The sequence below is a fragment of the Stegastes partitus genome, unplaced genomic scaffold (genome assembly GCF_000690725.1).
Source record: "Stegastes partitus isolate 25-593 unplaced genomic scaffold, Stegastes_partitus-1.0.2 Scaffold1798, whole genome shotgun sequence".
NCBI classification, from domain to species: domain Eukaryota; kingdom Metazoa; phylum Chordata; class Actinopteri; family Pomacentridae; genus Stegastes; species Stegastes partitus.
In genome coordinates this window covers 62,154-84,155 of record NW_007579529.1, presented here as the reverse complement: position 1 = coordinate 84,155, position 22,002 = coordinate 62,154, and the positions used below count along the sequence as shown (strand labels likewise).

Here is a 22,002-nt window from a genome sequence, read left to right as displayed (position 1 = left end):
AATATATGTAATGAAATCCAATTCTACATGTATAGTAAAAATTACATTTTAATGTGTTTTTTTCCTGAGAGGCGAGATGTATACACGATGTAGTTATTGTATTTTAAAATATATGTGTAAGAAAATGGATCTAAAAAAAATCTATTTAAAAAATACAAACTGGGTAGGCTGAAATAAAAATCTGATGTTTGAGTTTTGTGCTTGTTTTTAAAGATAATATAATAATAATTTTCAATAAAAATAATAATGCAGATCTTATTTAATACATGCAAAATGCAAAGGAGTTTTCTCTGTAATTATTTTTATTTTATTTTTTAAATTCAGTTGAAGTTTTAAAAAAAAGAAAAAAAAAAAAAGAAAAGGATCCAGGAAGGCCACAGTTGAAAATAAAGCTATTTTATTGTCAATGCATTCAACATGATTAGATAAACTATCAAGTAGTAAATTTCCGCAAAAGGAAGAAACACTGAAACTATTCCCCACTGACACAAAATATTACACTTTGTATTTCAAATAAAACAAATTATGTACATGGTAATGTATAGACTGCATCTTAAATCAATATTATTTCATATTACATGCACTCTGAAATATAGTCTGACATAATATCCCCCGAATTTGTGTCCATATTCATCGTAGACATGAAAAAAACTTGCCGCGTTGTAAACCATGACGTGTGACTACATTTGTAATTCTTCTCTATATTTGCATTTATATGATATAAAATACAACTTACTGTACATTTACACATATTTAAATCTTCCCTTATTCTCAAACTTTTTAAGTGCTTCAATAAATAGATTCATTTTTGAAGTCAAAACGCATTTGCATACACCCAAAACATGACATTTTTGTACAGGGGGAGAAAACAGACCGAAAAAAAGGAATTCGTAGTCCAAAGTGAAAACAAGTGCAAGGGGGTGTTTTAGTGTCTTTAAGTGGCCGATCTCCGGTCGGAGCGTTTAAATCCAGGCAAATCCCTCCTTAAATTAAAGTCCCTCCGCTGTTAGTCTTTAAAAGTCAGTTATGGGAGGTCATGTGACGTGACAGGTGATGCCGCTCCCGGAAGGACTCGTTGCATATGGGGCACTTGAGTTTCTCCTCGCGCCGCCGCTTGACCAGAGGCTCCATGGAGTACTCCTTTTTGTGGTGGGATCGCATGTGGTAAACCAAGTCCGAGGTCATGCGGAAGGAGGCGTTGCACTTGGCGCACCAGTTCTGAGCCGGCAGACAGAGCGAGGTGAAGGAGGGCGGCAGCAGGGTGAGCGCCGACGGCATCTGGAGCTGGATAGGTCCGGAGTTCTTGGGCCAGAAGGCGGTGGCGTAGACGAAGGGGTTCTGCTTGGCCACGCCGCCCGGCACGGGACAGTTGGCGCCCAGCTCGGCGCCCTGCAGCTTGGCGGCGAGGTGGTCGGCCTGGTAGAGTCTGTTGGACGAGATGGTGTCGCCCACTGCCGGGTGGCAGTCCAGCAGCTTGGGCGGCATCACCAGCGGCGACACCTGGGAGAAGGAGCGCGACGGCTGGCTGAAGGCGCTCTTCCTCTCGCCGCTGCCCTGCTGACCAACGGAGGTGAAGGCGCTGCCCATGGGCGAGGTCTGCGGCGGCTGGGTCTCCGACAGAACCTGCCGGATGTTCAGGTGCTTCTCTGAGGGGTTGCTGCTCGGACGGCCTCCATCTTTGTTTTCAGAGTTGGAGCTCTGGAGGTTTTTGCTGCCGCCATGGTGTTTTAGGCCCGACTTCTTGACCTCGGTGAAGGCGCTGCGTTTGGTCTCGCTGTGTTCCGTGGAGCCCGGCGGCGAGAAGGACCGGTGGTTCTCCTCCAGGCCGTACACTCCTCGGTAGTTCTGCGCCGAAGTCGCAAGCTCGTCTTTCGACTTGGCCTGCGGGAGGCCGGGTGCCCGGCACTCCCTGTCCTCTATTTCCGAGAACTTCCTCTTCCCCGAGCTCTCGCTGCAGATCTCGGCCTCCTTGTCGCTGGGTGGACTGGTCCGGTTGTTCTCTAGATCCCGGGCCAGGTTGTGAAAGTCCGTAGATGGTTTGTTGGTGTCCTGAGGACTGGCGAAGCCTTCGGAGCGGCCCAGCTTCGGGCTGGTCCTGGTCGGGGTCGTGTTTGGTCGCTCTGTGCTGCTCTCTTTGCTGGACTCCTCGTCGGCGCCGGTGATACCCTGCAGTCTCTTGGTGCAGCGGAACCGGAGGTGGGCCAAGAACGGGAACTCGAACTGGAACCGCTGGCTGCAGTCCGGACAGGAGTGGTGGGACGAACCTGAGGAAAAGAAACCAAAACCAACTTAGGACACCTCGCGAAAGAGCGCTGTCTTAGAATCCTGCAAGAATTCTTATATTTCTTAAGTATTCTGTAATGAACTTGAATCGGGCTTCGGCACAGATTGTCCAAAGGTGTGATCTTACCTTTGCTCTTGGCCGGTGCTCTGCTGGAGCTGAGCAGCAGCAGGTCGATGAGGTCTTTCCCGTACCACACCAGCAGCTCCTCATCCTTCTCGATCCGGCGCAGCGAGCGGTAGAAGAGCTGGCCGTTCTTCACGTAGGCCTCCAGGTTCTGCTCCTCTTTGTCCCGGGCTGACTGGACCAGCCGCAGCCACATCAGGCCCTCCGAGGTGCTGTTGGCCGCCGACGTGTCCACCTGCACGACAGATTTACACTTAATGCATCTGTGCGAGATACGTGTTTGACGTCGAAATGCATGCAAACACTGAAAACATGACATTTTGTGCCGAAAAGGGGAATTCAAAGATCATAGTCCAAAGTGAATCAAGTGCAAGGAGTGTTTTTGTGTTGTTGTTTTAGAGGCTGATCTCCAGCTGGAGAGCAACAAATCAAATGTCATTTTTCATGCAGAATTTTCAGACCAATATTCTGCTTCCAAGTCCTATTCTGCAGTTTTCATACTTCAAATTGCTGCAGACAAGAAGAAGTAATTGCACCGAATCCCTGCAGACCAAATAGGTGTTTTTGGGGGAAAAGTGCAACATGACACATTTATTGAAGAATCTGAAGCCAAATTAGAAAATAAATACATTCTCCTTCAAAATAAATGAGCCTAATGCATTAGCAAACATTTTCTGTCCTGCAGAAATAATTTAAATGGCTTGTGAGGGCTTAATAAAGGATTATGTGACTTGTTAGGGGGCTGCAAGAATCTACTAACATGATGGTTCGGGGGGTTTGTTGATAATGCATGAAAACATATTTTTTTATCCTGTGCAGAAAGAACATACTATAAATGTGGACCTGCACAGCAGTGAACTGGGTGTTCTAGGCCTGTTTGGATGCAACACTTTGATTTAAAAATGAACTAGTATAAGGTGGATTAATCGAAACGTTAAAATATGCACGTAAAAGGGGCTGCACCGAATGAAAAGCGTGATACATGATGAAGGCGCTCGTACCCTGAAGATGTACGGTGCTGTGCGTTTGTCGGTGGATTTGAGCGCGATGAAGGCGATGCTGTCGTACAGCGACGTGTGGCTCAGCACGCAAGGCCCGAAGATGGCGTTCTCCGGGATGTCGCACGTCGTGTAGACGCTGGTGAAGATGTCCGTGAGACACTGCTGCACCGCTTTGGCGTCCCCATCCCACACCAACTTCTGGGAGCTGGACTCCTCCATTTCACTGTGCGTAAAGACAGAAGATAAGGACGTTAACACACTGCGCAGGGGGAAGAGCAGATATCAGCAGCAGCAGCACCGCTGAAAATCCTGGAGAATCTCCTGTGCTGCACTGAAACTGTAAACTGAGAATCTTTTTTTTTTTTTTTTTAAATCGCCTTTTTATTATTTTTTATCAACCAAAAAATAAGCCATAAATAAACGTAACCGTGCTCGCTCGGTGGGTTTGTGCTCCACTGTTGGAATAAATCTCCTCGGAGACAGATTGGAGAAAGCAGCTGTCAAGGGCGGCGTTTAGGGGCCCGATTTTTTTTTTTCTCCCTACTTTGACTTACTAATTAATCACTTTGAGCATATTGATGATAAAGATTCTCAATTTTGTCAATTAAACAACAAATTTTCAAAAAGAAAAAAAAGATCACAGCTGAGCAAACATTAGCAAATATTAATGCCAACTTATCAAATTAATAACGTTGTTAATCTAATGCATGAAATCATAAATAATAATATAGAGTTATAATAATTATTCATGCTGTTAGTTATTATTTTTAATATTATTAGCAGCTGTGGTAGTTTTAGGCTATCATTGTTAAAATACTGAGCTTTTATTTTAAATGAATTCATTTAATAAATGGTTAATTATGATACACTCTTCTGTCTTTATTATTATTATTATTATTGTTGTTGTTATTATTATTATGGGGTGTTTGCACTTTTTATTAGTGTTAATACTAATATTAGCATTTGTAGGCCTCTGCGGATCCCTGTGCTCTGCATGTGCCTGTCATGACAGGCGGCATTCAAAGCTGGACATGCCTCTAATATTCCTATAATAATTCCTGCAAGGTGCGTATTTATGCAACAATCTCACAGTGTCTGTGTTGTTATTGTGAGTTCTATGGTTATTATAATGCTCGATTATGAGGAATTTAAAGGTTTTTGTCTGAAATCGTTTCCCAGAATCACCAAAAAGTCTTTTTTCTTTGTGAAAAAAAAACCCCCAAAGCAAAACAAAAAGCAGAATGAAAAAGCCGCTCTCAGTAGGAGCCGCTGCATGTCCGGAGCAGAGAGCATGTCCAATGGGTTTCAAGTGGAATGTCAATGTCAGTGATTTCATGTCAGCCAACCTTTCTCTCCTTCCTACAAGCGGCAGCGTATGTCGCCTCATTACCATAATCCACCACTTTCCCCTCTGAGACTGTAATTAAAGCAGCACGACCAGTTAATTATTTCTTTTCTCCCTTTTCTAACCTCTGAATGTGTGTGTTTAGGCGGCTCCCTCCTTCTCCTCCCCTCCGGATCTGGCGTTAAATACGGCGCAAAGCTGTGCGCGGAGACCTGCACCTGATGCAGCTGTGGAGCCGTAAATTACGCACGGATGGCACGGTCGAAAAACAGGACAAATAAGAGGATCAAATAGTAAAAAATAAGAATCTCTGCTCTAGTCTGTGCTCAAATTAAAGTAAATCCTCAAAAGTAATTGTAATTAGTTTATTCTAACCTGCAGTGACGACTAGATTATACAATATTTGTGCCAATTAACATTATAAAGTCATAAAACACAAGTCTGCTGGGCCTGCAGCAGAGTTTCACATCATTTTAGCCACAGCTGCTTTTATTTTAATGCAGAATAGTTTCTAACAATAAAACCAAATGCCAGATAAAGCCACCAACTGATTAGAAAAGTAAAATAAAATCAAGAAAAGCCTTAAAGTTTGCGCACAGTCAAGAAGCGACCCGGCTTTTGCGCGTCTCCAAGAGATCCAATTCAGGAATAAAAAAGGCTGATTCTAACAACTGCACTCTTAACGGTGATTAATAGCGGGAGCAGATGAGCTGTCGTCTGTTCGTTCCCAGTGTCTGCTCGTTTTGTGGCTGCAGCCACAGAAAAGAAGAAAAAAAAGGCGATTTTTGTCTTTGATTTGTTGAGGTAAAATGGGACAGAAAAAAATCGGATTTAAAGCAGGATTTCTGAAGCATGGAACGTTTTTTTGCGCACGGTGCCTCTCCAAAAGCGGCTCTACGACGCTGCGCTACGAGCCTCGATTCCGGTTCGATTCCTGCACGAAAACCACCCGGCCAAGCTTTAAAAAGAAAAAAAGATGTTTGCACATCCAGGAACCAGAGGACAGCTCCGGTTCAGAGCCGCTGCGGGTGGGAGTCTGGGCAGGAACGGGGGTGTTTGACCCATCTGCCAAAGCCGAGCCGCGCACTAAACTGTCCTAAATCAGCGCTCTGACCGGTTGCAGCATCTGCGTTTGTTTGATTTTTTTTTCGCTTTCTTTCTGTTGTTTTTTGCGCCTGCAGGACGCGCAACCCAGAAATAAAAATAAAAAAAACCCAAAAACTATCCAAACCACAGCTCTCATCTCACAAACCTACCTTTCCGTCGATGAGGAGGAACAATAATCCACAAGCGACTTGAGAGCGATGCAGCGAATCAAAAAACCCACCAATAAACAAGAAAGGAGGGGGAAAAAAGCCCCGGAAAGAAGCGAGCGAGCTCTGTGTGCTGATGGAGGAAGGTGATGGAGGATGGACGAGGCTGATGCGCTCCCGGTCTGCCTCCGTGCTTATCAGTACATTTCCCCCCCGGTGGGCTGGAAGTGATGCCGCCGCCGCTGCTGCTGCTGCTGCTGCTGCAGACACTCACTGGCAGTGTGACCGAGCGGGGTGGAGAGAGGCTGGCGGTCGAAGGGAACCGGAGAGAGAGAGAGAGAGAGGCGTGCAGATGGGGCCCGGTGCTCTGGCTGACTGGCACACCGACACACACTTTTTGTTTGCGGCACATAATCTACCCAATGAGGCGTGTCACTCTCCGTCTCCTCCCTTTAACTCTTCACTGACCGACTGTCATTTGATGCGATTTATGGCGGCGCGCAGGGGGATAAAGACCCCCCCTCCTCCCCTCCTCTCCTCACCCCTCCTCACCCCCTCCCATTATTATTGTAATTCTAATCACAATAGTTGGTGGCCGTGTTGGAATAAAGTGACATTTAAGTGGGGAAATGCAGCTTTTCATATATTATTACAACAATCATTATCATTAGTGGAGCCTGAACTTGGCTCCCAGCCTTCTTTATGCACAGTCACAGTATTCAACATGCACTCAGAGCCTAAATGCATCCTAATAATCTTTCTGTTCTTGGACACCCAGGACCAGGGACCACCGGGCGCTCCCTCCTCCTCCTCCACGCCGCCCCAGCAGCCTCTCCAGGCGGCCAGAGTCGGCTGGGCATCCCGGGTGATCTCACAGCGGATCTCTGCTGCTGCCGCCGCTGCTGCTGCTGCTGGAGATGATGGTGATGATGATGCTGATGTATCTGTACTGTGTTCAGGCTCATTTAGGGGGCGCCAGTGTATAATTTGCATTGAATGAACGGCTGGTATTTTTTTTGATGGAAAGCTTGCAGGTCATGCAGGTGCAGCCCTGCACTGATGCTCACAGATATTTTTAAATATTTGTGCAGCCAGGTTTTTCTGCACACTGAAACGTAGTTATGATTAGACTCAAGTCCTAATACATCATGTGGAGGTTTTCATTTTTAACTTTCATGCATTCTTTTTTTAAATTACATGTGATTTTAGGTTTAAAGACTAAAAATTATGAGTTATTTCCAAATAATCACTAAAAAGTAGGACATAAACTGAAATAATTAGATTTTTGAGTCTCTTTTTGGTGCTACATGTGTTCGTTTTTAATGGTTAGTGCAATAATAGGTTAACATTTGGACATTTTCTTGCATTTTTATGTCTAAAAACCTATTTATTCTGTCAAAATGCTCACTGTTTACACCAAATACTGTAGTTTTCACCTTCCTGCCTTCATGCACGCTGAGCTGTTCGTTTCTACAGAGTGTAAAACTCTGCTCTGATAAATAAACTGACACTAACACAGAATAAATTACCTCCAAATTCCAATAATCAATTATTACACTAAACTAAACACCACCTGTCAACCTACTCTTTCCAGCGTATTGAATTTTGTTCAGCTAAAAAGCAAATAATCTGCAATATTTCAGTGCTTTTTTGTCAAATATCTGAGAAGAGGAGACACAAATTAAAGGGGAATACTGTGGGTTCATCCTCAAATTTGCATTTTTTTTCATTGTCCTTGGTTGATAAATGATTCCTGCATGTTAAAAATAAAAGCACGACAACATTCAGTTTCAGTCGAAGGAGGACTTCTATGTTTTAAGCCCCCAGTTTGAGCTGCAGAGCAAATCAAAGTCAGTTCGATCGAGGCTGTAAATCACCGGGCAGGAGGTGATTGTGATGCTAAAAAAAATCAGTTCATCTTCAGTTTTCTTTGCTTTAATTTAAAAGAAAACAACAAATTCAACATAAGAGAGTTAAAATAAAATATTAAAAATATTTGCATCCAGGTCCAAATCTGCATTTCCAGTAAGAATCCTGCCCGTGCCTTTAGACGTCTCTTTTTCTGTGAAACTCCAGAACCTTAAGAGACTCTTTACCTCCCATACTGTCAGGTTACACAGATTTTTATTTTACAGATGGCGTCGCAGTTTGTGTTACAGATAAATTTGAGGACAGATCAGTGAAGCATCCTGTCGCCGACGGAGCGATCAGGAGTGCAACCAAAAAATTTCTTCTTTTTTTTTTGGGAGGAGGAAATAAAATTCAATATAAACCCACGAAGGATAAAACACACAGTTGTCACAGTTTGCTGAGAGCTGCTGGTTTCTGGCCTCCGACTGAGTGTGTTTGTGAAAAACTCTACTCTCATAACTTATTCAGGATCTCCTTTGGTGAAATAAACGTCGCTAATTTTAAAAAATAAATGTGTCTGTATGCAGATTTTAATTCAAAATCAAATGATTTACATTGGTATATATTAAAAAATGAAAAGAAATGAAGAAAATATTGAGAATATTTTAAAAATCTGGCATAGAAAGACATTCCTGATGCAGAGAATTCAATTTAAACTGCATTTCGTGTTAAATTTGGCTTCTCCTCCGAGATCTCGAGAAGGAAGAGCAGCAAAGACGAGCCGCGAACAAGTTTGAATATCTCTCGTGCAAGAAATGAAGAAGAAGCACGAGTGTGTGTGTTCAAAGAGAAGGAGTGTGTGATGCTGCTGCAAGCGTTTCAATGTGAGTTTGTATTTAACGACAGAAAACAACAGCTGAGGGATCAGTGTCTCTGTGTAACATCTGCATCATCTGACAGCTGGATTGTCTCCTGAACACGACTCCCTTCAGCCCAAATCCACATTTTTTTGTGTATTTTTATCATGTTTTCTTCATATATTTATGCTGCTGAGATAAAGAGATTAAAGGTTTTAAGGTGTGAAACTAAAATAATGTGCGTTTAAGCCGACAAAGAAAGAAGCACAAAGGCTTCTGTTGGCAATAATGATGTGATTCATTCTGTGCATGCCGAGTAGAGAACACCCCGGGAACGTTCCCACAACGTTGGATAACACTACTCTCCATTTCCAAATGATTTTTTTCATAGAAATTATTGTTTAATTAAATGTTAAGGATATTTTCATTTCCAAAAAATGTTCCTACAATGTTAATGTAATGTTTTCATGTCAACATTCAGAGGATCGATGATGAAATGGTTTTTATGACGTTCCTGTAATGTGATATATAAACAAAGGGGGAACCTGCAGTGTTCTGAGAGGATGTTACTGAAGGAACACATTATAGAACGCTCTTCTGTTAAACATTCTCACAACGTTCCATAAAAAAACTAAAGAAGAATGTTCTCAAACCAACATTCAAAAACATTTTCCAGATGTTATCGAGGCCTTGGATTACAGAACGTTTTTCATACAGAACGTTTCAAAGCATTCCTGCAATGTGAAATATTAAAGCGATGTTAAGGGAGCACGTTATAGAACGTTCTTCTATAAAACATTCTCACAATGTTAAATGATAAAAAGGAAGAATGTTCTTTAAAAACTAACGTTCCAAAAATGTTGTCCAAATGTTCTCGAGGCCTTGCAGGATTTTTGCAGAACATTCCTGTGATGTGATCTAAAAACCAAAGTGGAACGTTTTTCCTGCGATGTTCTGAGGACGTTTCAGGGATGCTGTTGAAGGAACACATTGTTGTATAAGACGTTCCCACAATGACAACAAAGAACGTTCTTAAACCAACAGTCACAAAATGTTTTCCAGATGTTATGATGGCCTCAGGTGTTTTTACACAGAACGTTCCCGTAATGTGATGTGCTGAAGGTGGAACTCTTTGAGTTTTTGCTGAGGGAACACATTATAGAACGTTCTTGTACAAACCGTCTCCACAGTGATAATAAACATTAATGTTAGCTAGATGCTAATGGCAGCATATCTGACTATTCTCTTTTTTCTCTCCCCTCACCCTGACCAGTTGAGGTAGACGGCCTCCCTCTCTGAGCCTGGTTCTGCCGGAGGGTCCTTCTGGTAAATACAAGCTTTTCTTCCCACTGCCAGACTTTTAATATATTGTAGAGAGAAACCCAACAATTGCTCTTGACGCACCACAAGCAATTGTTGGGTTTCTCTCCACAATATAATATTAAAAGTTCTTCACCTAGCTACAGTCTAAAAGGTATTTCAGGCTGCTTATTGTCACAACTTCATTAAATGCACGATTACAAGTAAACAAATGTGTTTAGGTGAAATATTTTGGCTGCAAACAATATTTTAATGAATTGTGTTGACATGATAATTACAGTAATTGCATCAGCTTAATATTGTGTGTAATTTAAACTCATATTTCTTTGTTGAATTTTTTAAAAACTTATTTAAGTTGCACTAACTGAACTTGTTCACCAAGAGTTAAAGATTAAAAATCACATCCTGCCCACTTAAAATGCCTGCACAGGCTTAACAAAAACAAAAAGTCTACGCAACAGTTTGCAGCAGTCTTTCTGAGTTATGACAACTTTAAATGAAATCATGTTCAACCAACTAACAACGTCAAGTGAGAAGAATTAAATTTTCCTCTACAGTCAAGAAACCAGTGTTAGACGTCTGAAATCGTCCAGGCATGTTAAGATGGAGGAGACGACTGAAAATCCTGAACTCAGTGTGAAGAAAAATGAGGTAATCCAGGACGATTTAATTAAGATAACTCGATTTAAATATAGTTTGAAATCGACTGATACAAAATTTGAGTTTAAATTACACACAGTATTAAGTTGATGCAATTATCAACCCAACCCACCAAAATATTGCTTGCGACTTTTTTTTTTCTTTTAGCACGCTTCTGTTTAGTACCAAACATTACCATATCAGTAGACACACTCACATTTAGCATGCTAAAATTAGCATTGTGCTAATATTGTTAGTATGTCAATGCATTTACACAAACTTACATCTAATCACTCCTCATCTTCAGTGTTTTCATCATTTCAAATGCAAATGATGTTTTGTTGTTTTCCTACTTGGAGAAAGAGCTAAACCACCGTAATAGAAGCATTACATGTGTAGCGTTCCTGCTCTGGCTAACTGTTAAATACAGAATTAATGTTAAGGATCCTTCATTTGTTTGGAGAGTCGTGGGATTGCATCTAAATATCACCCTGCTTCTGGCACATTTTGCACTTCGTGTCTACGGATTGTTAGCTTTCCTTTGTTAGCATCCTTGTGCTAATGCTAACAGGCTGAACTACTCCACCTCCAGGCCTCTTTGATCCTCAGAGGTGGCTGCTCCACCACCAGATAGAACTTCCGAGACAAAATTCTTGTGCCAAGTAACCATCCATCATCTATACTTTGCTTTTTCCTCTGTAGGGTCACGGGAGTCTATCCCAGCTACCAGCTAACCTCAGCATGTTTTTGGACTGTGGGAGGAATCCAATCTGATCGGGTCCGATGCAAAAGGTAACGTTCTCCTAATGTCGCGAGGCAGGTGTTGGATCTACACATAGTACGTCCAACTTTCACGCATCTTTCTGCAAACTTGTAGTCAGTGTTCTTTTTTTTTTTTCCTTTAAACTGCACCTACACGGTTTCCCTAAGCTTAACCAAGCGTTTTAGTTTGTTAATCCCAACCACATCTTTACGACAGGCCTCAAAGGCATAGACTTTATATGAATATTGGGGGCTGGTCATGCATTAACCTGAAAACACTTCATTTCCTGCCTAGTAGCGAATTTTCATGCACCAATTTGTGCTTTTTCTGCATCAGTTTAAGGTTAAGATGTCTTCATTTGTGTAGAGTAAACACTAAATTCAGGCACCTGATGATAACTCAAAATAAAATGGGATGTTTGAGCTCACAGTTCAAATTTTGAGAGTAAAAAAAAACTCAGTCTTGAAGAAAAAAGGACATGCTGCTATCTGAAGCTTTGTTGCGTCCATTCCTAACAGCATTGTGGTTTTTCAAAATAAAAGCCAGCTGCTTCGTGCACGAATTTACATGTGTGTGTTCTAAATACTGAATCTACGTCTCTGCTAGGCTTCCACGCAACCATGAATGCTGTAACCAGGATCTTTTTCGTAACTTTGACTGTATTGCAGATACAGTAGAAAGCAAAATGTATATATATCGCCTCTTTACGACTGTGTAGCCTGCTTCCAACATCCTAAATAGAGGGGAACACAACCAAACCAACAGGCCTTTTACCAGCAGAACCTGTGCAGCTTTACATGTAGGATTGGTTCTACTATACTGCATGGTGCCACTTTTAACAAAAATCTGATTCATTAAAAAAAAAAAAAAAAGGTCAGAAAGCGAACAAAGGCGACGAAAACTGGGACAACCGTGCATGAGATTGACGAAGCTAAACAGGGTGTCGTAAGTCAAACGACAGAAATAACTGCTCAAACTGTCAAATCCCATCCGTCAGCGTGACAAGAAGTGGGTTAACCGAGCGACTGCTGTCTGCACGGAGCAGCAGGAACGGTGGGGAAAGAATTAGCAGAAAAACAAAATGAACACTGACGTTGTGAAGAGTCGTTTCCCGGCATCAACTGTCCGACCGCAGCTGCTTTCAGGTCGGATTACCTGTGGGATAAATAGTGCATGAGATCAGCAGGTTGATGATTAATTCACCGTCGACACGCAGCTTCTTTTGGGAACAATCTTGTGCTTATAAAATGCCTCCGACATCAATTATACAAGCGCCTTTTGACAGGATCGTATTTTTATCATGCATCAACAGGCGTTCCTGAATATTTCCTCACAAACACCTGAGCCAACTTCACAACCAAACTTTGCCTTTAATCCCGCCGCAATGATAAGTTAATTCCCCTCCCTTTCATCCGGCGAGGAACGAAACAACAGAAGCTTTTTGCAAAATGGGTTTTCAGCAGACAGACGCTGGCAGCGCTGCGTCTCGTCCCCGCTGTCTTCCCGTCAACGCGTCTCATCAAATATTAGGCATGTTTTCTGCTTTTGGAGGAAAGAGGGAAAAAAAGCAGATCGAGAGACCGATGCATTGATCTTGGACGGGTAAACACATCACCGTTATTCAGCCGGACGTGCTGACAGCAAAACTGTTTAATAAATCTCCTTCCACTTTCATACGTGGAGTGGAATATGTTTTGGTTTTTAAACACACACACACACACACACACACACACACACACACACACACATGTACATGCATAAATAAAATAAAAGCAAAGACACTTTGTAGTTTAAGAGAAATCTTAATTATTTCACTTCACACAGGTTTTATATGATATTAAATCACACTCTGTCTGACCCGTTATTACAGAAAGACCTTTTTAACACATTTAACCTTTTTTTGCTTCAGTGTTTCTCTATTTTACATTCACATAAAGGACCTGTTTGACACAAAACCTATCTAAATTTTCTTTTACCTCATTCCTTATGGGCCAAGTTTGCATCTGTGTACATTCGAAAAATTAAAATTTTGAAAACTGAAAAAGTAAACGCAGCAGTTTTCGTCACACTTTTTGAGTTAAGACAACTATGAATGAAAATTATGTTCAACCAACGCACTATATTGAGTTAGAAGAATTAACGTTTCCTCTGCAATCAAACGTCTTTTTAATTATTAGTCGTAACTGTTGTTAATAAACTAGGGAAGGAGAATGGAAACCCTGAAGTCAAGGTGAAGAAAAATGAAGATACCTCAACTTGAATTTAGTTTTGATGAAACTGATGCAGAAATTTGAGTTTAAATTACACACAATATTCAGCTGATGCAACAATCAACACTGTTGTATTAGGGGAATTAACTTAACAAAGTTACTGCTTTCATCATAATTGGTAGAATGAACACACATTTCTAAGTTGATTACTCATAAAAATTAAGTTGTGCCAACTACTATTCTCATTATAAATATTATGCACTTATAAGTCTTTAAATTGGCACATTTAAAAAAAATTAAGTTTGACTTGAAATCTTGAACTCAAGGTAAAGAAAGTTAGGTTCACTCTAAAATGTAATACTGATGCTTACTTGAATCACATTTGTGTGCTTTACTTATTTCTCATTGTCCTGTTCATTTAACTCATGGACTGTGAGTCATTTTTCCTTAACGAGTTATAAAGCTAAGTGCACTTGAGTAAACTGGACTTGAAACGTTCTGGTCCTGGACTGACCACAGAGCTCAGCGGTGCAGGGGTGCAGTGGAGAAGTTTCGGGTGGTTTTGCGGTTGCGTCGCTGGTCGGTGGTTGGTGGTTCGGTTGTTGGTTGTATTCTGTTTTGTGGTCTTTGTGTTGTTGGTTGTGGCAGTTCCTTCCCTTGGTTGTCTGTTTTTATTGTTTGTTTGTGTGTTGTGGTGGTCTGAGGGCAGAATGGCAGCCACGCCTCTGTCAGCTGTGGCTACGACTGTAGCTACCACCACCAGGATGAATGTGTGTGAATGAATAACTGACAGTGTAAAGCGACTTTGAGTGTCTAGAAAGGCGCTGTATAAATCTGATCTATTATTATTATTATTATTTATGTTTCTAACACTTGAAAAGATCAAGTTCATTATACTATTATGTTCTTTTTAAGTTCACAAATTTAAGTAAATACAGCTCAATTTTAAGTCAACTTTACAAGTAGATATGAAGTAAACTGAATTTAAGACTAATGCTTATGTTTACTTAGCTTTTTTGAGTGCATCCGGTTTCCTAGATTCGTTTAAGTAACATCAACTTTTCACATTTTATAGGGTATCAATCCAAAGTTGCATCAACTTGAATTTAATTTTAATTCAGGTAACGCAGATATTTGAGTTTAAACTACACACAATATGAAGTTGATGCAATTACCAGCGTTATTGTGTGAACACAACTTGTCAGAATAGTGTTTGTAACTTAAAAGGTTTATTTAAATCAGTGAATTCAACTTTTTTTTTTAAAAATCTTGCAGCTATGTATAAGCTTTTATCTGCTATAAAAGCCGTTTTTTGTTTCACAGTTCAAAGCATTTCTGCATCCTTGCTGGGAACAAGCTGCAGCTAAGTCTCGCCTCCTGTTGTTACTGCAGCAACCGGAGCTCACTTTACTCCCATATTTCACTAATTATTCTGTAGTTGTGCAAAGAAAACCGATGGCGGCGTTAACTTGACCCCAGGTTTGAAATCATTTATTTACTACCGAGAGAGCCGAGTTTAATTTACCGCACATTTATTTGACTCATAATGAAACAGGCTTGGATGGTTTCTGTACAGCTTGAACACTTCGTGGAGAACAGTGATCCATACGCTGCACGGCCATAACACCAGGTTTTGTGTTCATGTAAAGTGCTTCGCGAAAAAAAAACATCCTCCTTTTCTCTATGCTGCTGCCATATTGTGTGGCCGATCATTAAATATGAAATTGTCAAAAACAAGCAGTCTGATAAAAATATTCATAGAATCTTGTTTTATTTAGGTGTTGTGGCATCGATGCCTCTGTTGCTGACGTGTGTAAATATTTCAGAGTTTATTTTTGTGTCTTTTTAAAGTGGAAACAGGTAAGTCGGCGTGTTTCGGTGCACCAATAATTGCATTACAATGAATCACCGTGCAGCAGTGCAATGTGTCAGCGATGGCACAAAAGAACAGAGGAATCACTCAGGAGCTCACTTCATTCTGAGCAGCCATAAACTGCAGGAAACCCGCTGGAATAAACTGTTTATTACGTGACGACTGAGTGGTTTTGGCTGCAGCGTCCGGACCTCCTGATCATCTATTAGTGACATCACCGTCGCTCGGATGAGTCAACGAGAGGAGCCCGAGTCGAGCCGCCGCTTAACTCGGTCCAGATGCAGCGGACGAGATCCAAATCTGACACGACTGGACGGACGGAAACACTGACAGGACGGAGAGTGTGGGAGTCGGCGTGGACCTTCCAGCGTCTTTCCAAAGGAGGGCAGAAGAGGAGAGGGAAGAGAGAGGCAGCGACTCAGAGGGAAAAACCAAACAAGGCGGAAGTGTGGGACGATTGTGAGTCAATGACACACATGTGGGGAAACAATTCCTGTGAGGAGGAAGAAGAAGAGAGAAAAAAAAAAAGAGGCCTCCATGTGTCCAAGAGGTTTTTGGATCACAAGTTTATATAAATAAATGTCAATCTGGCTCCTCGTATTCGGTGATGTAACAGTGACTCAACCTCCAGCCAGTTCAGCACAGCTCCTAAATTAGCTGCTCCAGTCCTCCTTCAGCACACAGAAAGTGATGCCTTCCTTCATCTCCTTCTTTCTTTTTTTTTTTTGGGAATTAATAAGAGGAGTGTTTAAGTAAGAGCTGAAGAAAGAGAAAAAGGAAAGAAAAAAAACAGAAAAGTGGCAGTTTACTAAAGCATGTCGACGCGCTTTTTTTCTTTTTTTTTTTGATTGGCAGGTGGGAAAAACATGAATATGCTAATAAGAGGCAGGAATGTGAGCAATTTGATCAAAATACGTCTCAATCAGTGGCAGAAAATGAGAGAGTAGTCCCAGCAAATGCATCATTTCCTCACGTTTGACTAAAGTTAACTGAAATATAAAGTGTGAAGCTGTTTTAGGGAATTACTGAGCGTTTTTTTTTTTAAAGGTTTTTGTGAAGATTCACCTCTTAATCAAAGTAATTCAAGGAACCTACTCCATTGTTTGCAAAATAAAATAAAATCTAATTTGCTGATTTAGACAGACTTCTAAAGTTTGATTTGGCACAATAATGTTGTTAATTGTATTAAATAAATTTTATGTGTAATTTAAAGTAAAATTTCTGCATCAGTTGACTTAGAACTAAGTACAAGTTGCGGTAACTTAATAAAATTGGCTAGATAACTTTATTTTTATTCACTTTGAGATCAGGATTTAATGGTTTAGATACTTTATTAGTTCTTTAATTTGACATAATAATGTTTTCTGCATTAGTTGAATTACAACTAGGTTCAAGTTGAGGTAAGTTAACAAAATTGGCTTGATAACCTCATTTTTCTTCACCTTGAGGTCAGGATTTTACAGCAGAGCAACTTCATTTAAAATTAGCCAAACTGACAATTCGTGTTTATAATTATACTAATTAAATACATGACACAAAAAAATCATGTTAGATATCATAAAAATACTAGTTGTGACAATGTAATTTTTGTAAATAATCAACTTAAAAACTAGAAATCATTAAGAAAGTGCTAATTAAAAATACTTTTGGTTGTAGTGGAAAAGCTAATTCCCCCAACACATTATAGTTTGTTGGTTCAACATAATTTCATTAGAAGTTTCATAACTCAAAAAGGTTGATGCAAACTGTGTCTAGTTTTTTGTTTGCTTGTTGGTTTAGTCAAACTGTTATTTTTTTAGAGTGTAGGAACCATTTGGGTTGGAAGTGAGACACAGAAAAGTTAGAAATTACTGAGATGGACAAATCGATTAGTCTTTTTATGAGGTTTGTCTACAACAAAAAAATAATCCGGCCAAGCTTTCAACGAATTCTTTACGTTGGTTCAACCCGCAGGGTGAATTACTTCAAGAGAAGACGCAGAATGTCACGAGAGTTGGGTTCTTTGTTGGGATAAACCAATTTAGCTGCTGACGTGAAGCATTTAAAACCTAATTTGTGCAGAATAAAAACAAGATTAACGCACGAAGATGGACTTCCGCACTGGCGGTAATCCCCACGTTTAGTTTTGAATTAACCAAACGCTTTAATCCCCACGCAGCGCGTTGAATTAACTTGTCCTCATAGACATCAAACGGACCTGGAAAAAAATGAAGGAAATAAAAAAAGAGGAAAAAAAATAACACACACACACACACATACACTCACAGGGGAACTAAAAAGAAAAAAAAAAAAAAACTGGGAAGGAATGAATTAATAATGAGCCACTTTTATACCGGATCCAGCGATTATACAAATGGGGGAAACGGCCAAAAAATATTCTGTATGGCATATGGCACTTCAGCTGCCATATGTGCCAGTTTTCACAAAAATTGGCAATGACGTCCATGATGGTCAGTAGTAACTGCCAAAAACACAGCAAGGCCTGAACAGAGGGAGAGAGAGAGGAGAGAGTGATGGAGGGGAGGAAAGGGGGAGTAATGCTTCAATAGCTTTGTTGGCCGGCTTGCAGTGTTCTCTCCACAGCTTCTGGTGCTCTAACTACAAAGAGAAAGAGACAGAACGGGAGAGGAAGAAAGAAAGAAAAAAGAGGGAGACAAAGAGAAACCGAGGCTTCAGATCAGGGCTGCAGTTTCTACCTGTTTGTTTGAGCGGCGACGCCAAACGTCAGGTCGCTGCTTCTCTGCGCATCGCCGGGATTTTCAAGGTTATTCTTTGTTTTTTCTAAAAGAGAAAAAGACGATAAAAACAGCAGAGGATGATTGACAGTCGAGCCGTCGGGGCCGTCCGAGGTGCAATTTTTTTTTTTCTCCCCGCACGAGACGACAAACAATGACGGAGTGTTCTTCCTGCGCGCGGCTCGGATGCTCGAACAGATTTCGCGGGAGAAGGAGAACGTGCAGAGGTGGAAACAGACGCCGAGAAACACCGGAGAGTTTCTGGCTGGTGACTCCGGCGGCACCTGGTGCTGGTTCTGAGCTGAGCGATCGCGGTTTCCTCTCCATTTCAATTTGGCACCGAGCACCGGACGCCGGTGCCAGCTCGAATTGACGACTTTGTGCGGCCACTAAATAAAATATCAGCGGCTGCATTGGGAAACAATACCAGCTAATGGATGGGTATTTATCACTGCTCTCCGTGGATGAATGAAAATGGGGGGAAAGGTGCAGCGCTGTGATTTCGTTGGTAGCTGATAGACATTCAGCCTCAAATTCCACTGAGGTGACACCGAGAACAACCAATCAGAGCCAAATTAAGATGCACACAAGTTGTAGAAGCTGCCAAGTTTGTGTTTGACCACTAAGTCCTCGAAACTCTTTTGGAAAAGCGGCCTTCCATCACCAGAACAATAGGCCCTTTGGAGGCCTGACATGTTGGTTAAGGCACAATATTTAAATATATCTAGTCCTAGAGTTCCTGAAGCGGTTCCCAAGCCAAGGATTTCTAAAAATGACATTCCTATACAATTAAACTACAACATCAACAACCGAACCTTCACTTTGGTTTGCATCTAATATGGGACCATTACTCCAAAGATTCATTTTTGCTCAAAAGTTTGGTTAACTTTAGGCACCAGAACTACTTGTTTAGGTTAAGAAAGATCATGGTTTGGGTTAAAATATGACTCTTTCCCAACGTGTTTGAAGCTTAACCTCCATTTTCTGGGTTACCAAGGTAATTAACTCCAATCCATCCAACAAATAGTTGGTAAATGGCAAAGATATGCTGATTTGTAACATATTTGTGTTACGTCACAAACAAATGTAATCCAACAGAAAATACGATTCCTTCAAATTGTACTTGAGAATGCACTTTAGCTATAAAGGAACGTAATTTTTACAAACTGGATCCATCCATTGACAAAATGTCCAAACTATGTTACTACAACTTCTGCATTCATCATGTGATGCACTCTTGTCCAAAAACCATTAAAGCGACATGATAGTTGGATTATTCCAATTTAAATCATCTCTAATATGCTTGAAAGTCTTTTATTATAAATTGTGGACATTCAAAATGGTATCTGTGAAATTTTAGATTCATACACCAAGTATTTTCCAAGATTTGTTTCCTTTTATTCCCCAAAAAGTGCCTGTTGACTTACTTTCAGCCTGTTTTCTTAAAGCATCGACACTTTCAGGCTGTTTGACAACAATGTCTCAGGAGCTATTAAACCAGAAATTTTCACTGTTGTTTCTTAGAATCTCCAGTACTAGACGAGTAGATTAAAAAGTGTCTGATTATTAGTCAGTAAAACATGAAAAAATAAAAACAAGCCCTCATGAAAAACTCCATCTTTCAGCACTTAAACAAAAAAAATAACAAAGCCGCAGACGTCAGCTGATGATATTTTCTGAACTACATGTAGCTGCATCATAATAAACGAAACCAAACTTTACTTTTTAATATTAAATACCTGGTCACAAAAAGAAAAAAGTTATTTTTATTTAAGTTTCATGACCGATTGAGCCGGTTTGACAAGCTGTACCACAACTAGTTTTTAATCCAACTAGAAAGCTCTGGCGTTTCTAAATGTTTTGATGATGTTTTGATCTACTTGTCCAATATTGCAGATTCTGAATCAATGAACTAATGAGAAAACCCGATAAAAATTTCTGTTTTTAATCTTTCATAGTTCCTGAGATGTTGTCGTTCGAACAGCCTCAACTTTAAATTTAAGAAAAAACATGTTCAAAGTGGGTTGCTGGGTAATTTTTCCATCAAATATGTTTCTGATATATCAATGCAAAATTTTATGCAAAAGTCTGTTTATAAAACTGTTTATAAATATCCATATTTGTAATATCCATATAAACCTATAAAATTACAGGCAAATCAAAGATAGTCAAGCAGAAATTGTTCCCAACAAATGTGATTTGACATCTAAGGACCCAGTTTTTATCAAAATTTCATCCATTTGGTCTCTTTGGAAAGTCTAGATGAGCTATATCTTATAGCTATATAATATCATGTATGTTGCGCGCAATAGATTTGACTGAGAAGTATGCTAATGTTCATGCTAAATGGGACCAAAAACACAAAACAAAGCACGAGCACATGCAAATACTAGAACAACTTTCTTGGCGTAAACACCACTGAAGAATAAGGCACCATCTTGTAATCCAGTATCAAGTCTGCACCAAATGTGAAAGCCAACTTTTCCATAAGAAAGCAGTTAGAAATGAGACACTGTGTATTTAATGTGGTAAGAGAGTACACAAAGACAGTACAAATGGTCAGAAGTCAGGAGAATTCTGTAATATTCATGTGTATCAGGCAGACAGTAGAGAATGTCTATATAATAATGCAGAAAAGCCCCCCCTCCTTCCTCGCATAGAAAGAATCCTGGGTTTGGATTCCAGGATCTGGACCATGTGTGAAAACTGTGACGGACCCAAGAACCATTCTTCCTCCTGGAACGCTCCCAGGTGTGACAGCAGCTTTCACACTTAAACAAATGTATTGAATTCTCAGGGCGAATCTCCTCAGGTTCAGTCAGCCGAGTGTGAAGACGCCCTTAGAGAGGCATCACACCTACACGTTATTTTCTTGGAAGAGCCCACTTTGTTACATTTGTGTGTTTGATTTGTTTTGTTCAGGTTCTCGTGAGTTTTAACCACGATTTAGACAAATATTACAAGAGTTTGGGTTCGATCGCTGGATCCGTCTTGTGTCGCACCAGGATTTGAGTCACCAAACAAACTACATTGTCTTATTATTATACATCTATTGGTGCTCAAACTTCTGCAGGCTAGATAGCAGCTTATCTAGACATCTATAACACTGTTAAGAGCTAAAAAACATATTTGCAAATGTCAAGACTTGTCACACGAAACGCTAAATGAGTGTAACTGTTCACTATACAGCTCTATCTCCCAAAAATTCTGTTCCTTTACAACGAAACTGCACCTTCAGTCACATTTTAAGAGAAAGTTTCTGCGAGATTGTTTGCAGCGTATCACAAATACAACTCAAATCGATGTGTATTTGGAGTTTATGTATTGCTCTTTAGTCAATTGATCATATATTACCACTAATGGCATTTAAACCCAAACTGTGTTTTTTTCCCGAAATCTAACCAAATAGTTTTGATGTCGAAATGTAACCGAGCATCTATCAAGTCGTTAACGTTGTCAACCATCGTGCGTTATTTTACCAAAACCCAACCAAACAGTGAGTTAAAACCCAAAGTAAATGAGTGAAAATGAAGCTTAAATGAAAGAAGAATGATCCTACATGCAATTCAAACCCCGATCTTCTTTTTGAAAGTCCTGTTGCTGACCTTTGATATGAGCTCCTTCAAACTCAAAGCCCTACCTACGACTACACGGGTACGAAAACACCTTTTCTACAAAACAACTGAAAACATAAATGAAAATGCACTGATACGAGAACAAACTTTGTAGTTTGATGTGAAGCAAAGAT

General features: G+C 40.4%; 1 protein-coding gene across 1 annotated transcript; it reads right to left on the bottom strand.

The window, feature by feature from the left end:
* Positions 1-380: 380 nt before the first annotated feature.
* LOC103372665 (PR domain zinc finger protein 8-like) lies at positions 381-6,418 on the bottom strand. Its single transcript, XM_008302360.1, is given in 6 exon segments — positions 381-2,264; positions 2,411-2,642; positions 3,409-3,631; positions 6,010-6,200; positions 6,202-6,273; positions 6,275-6,418. Coding segments are annotated over 6 exon segments (2,106 nt in total). The 3' UTR covers positions 381-1,020.
* Positions 6,419-22,002: the final 15,584 nt, after the last annotated feature.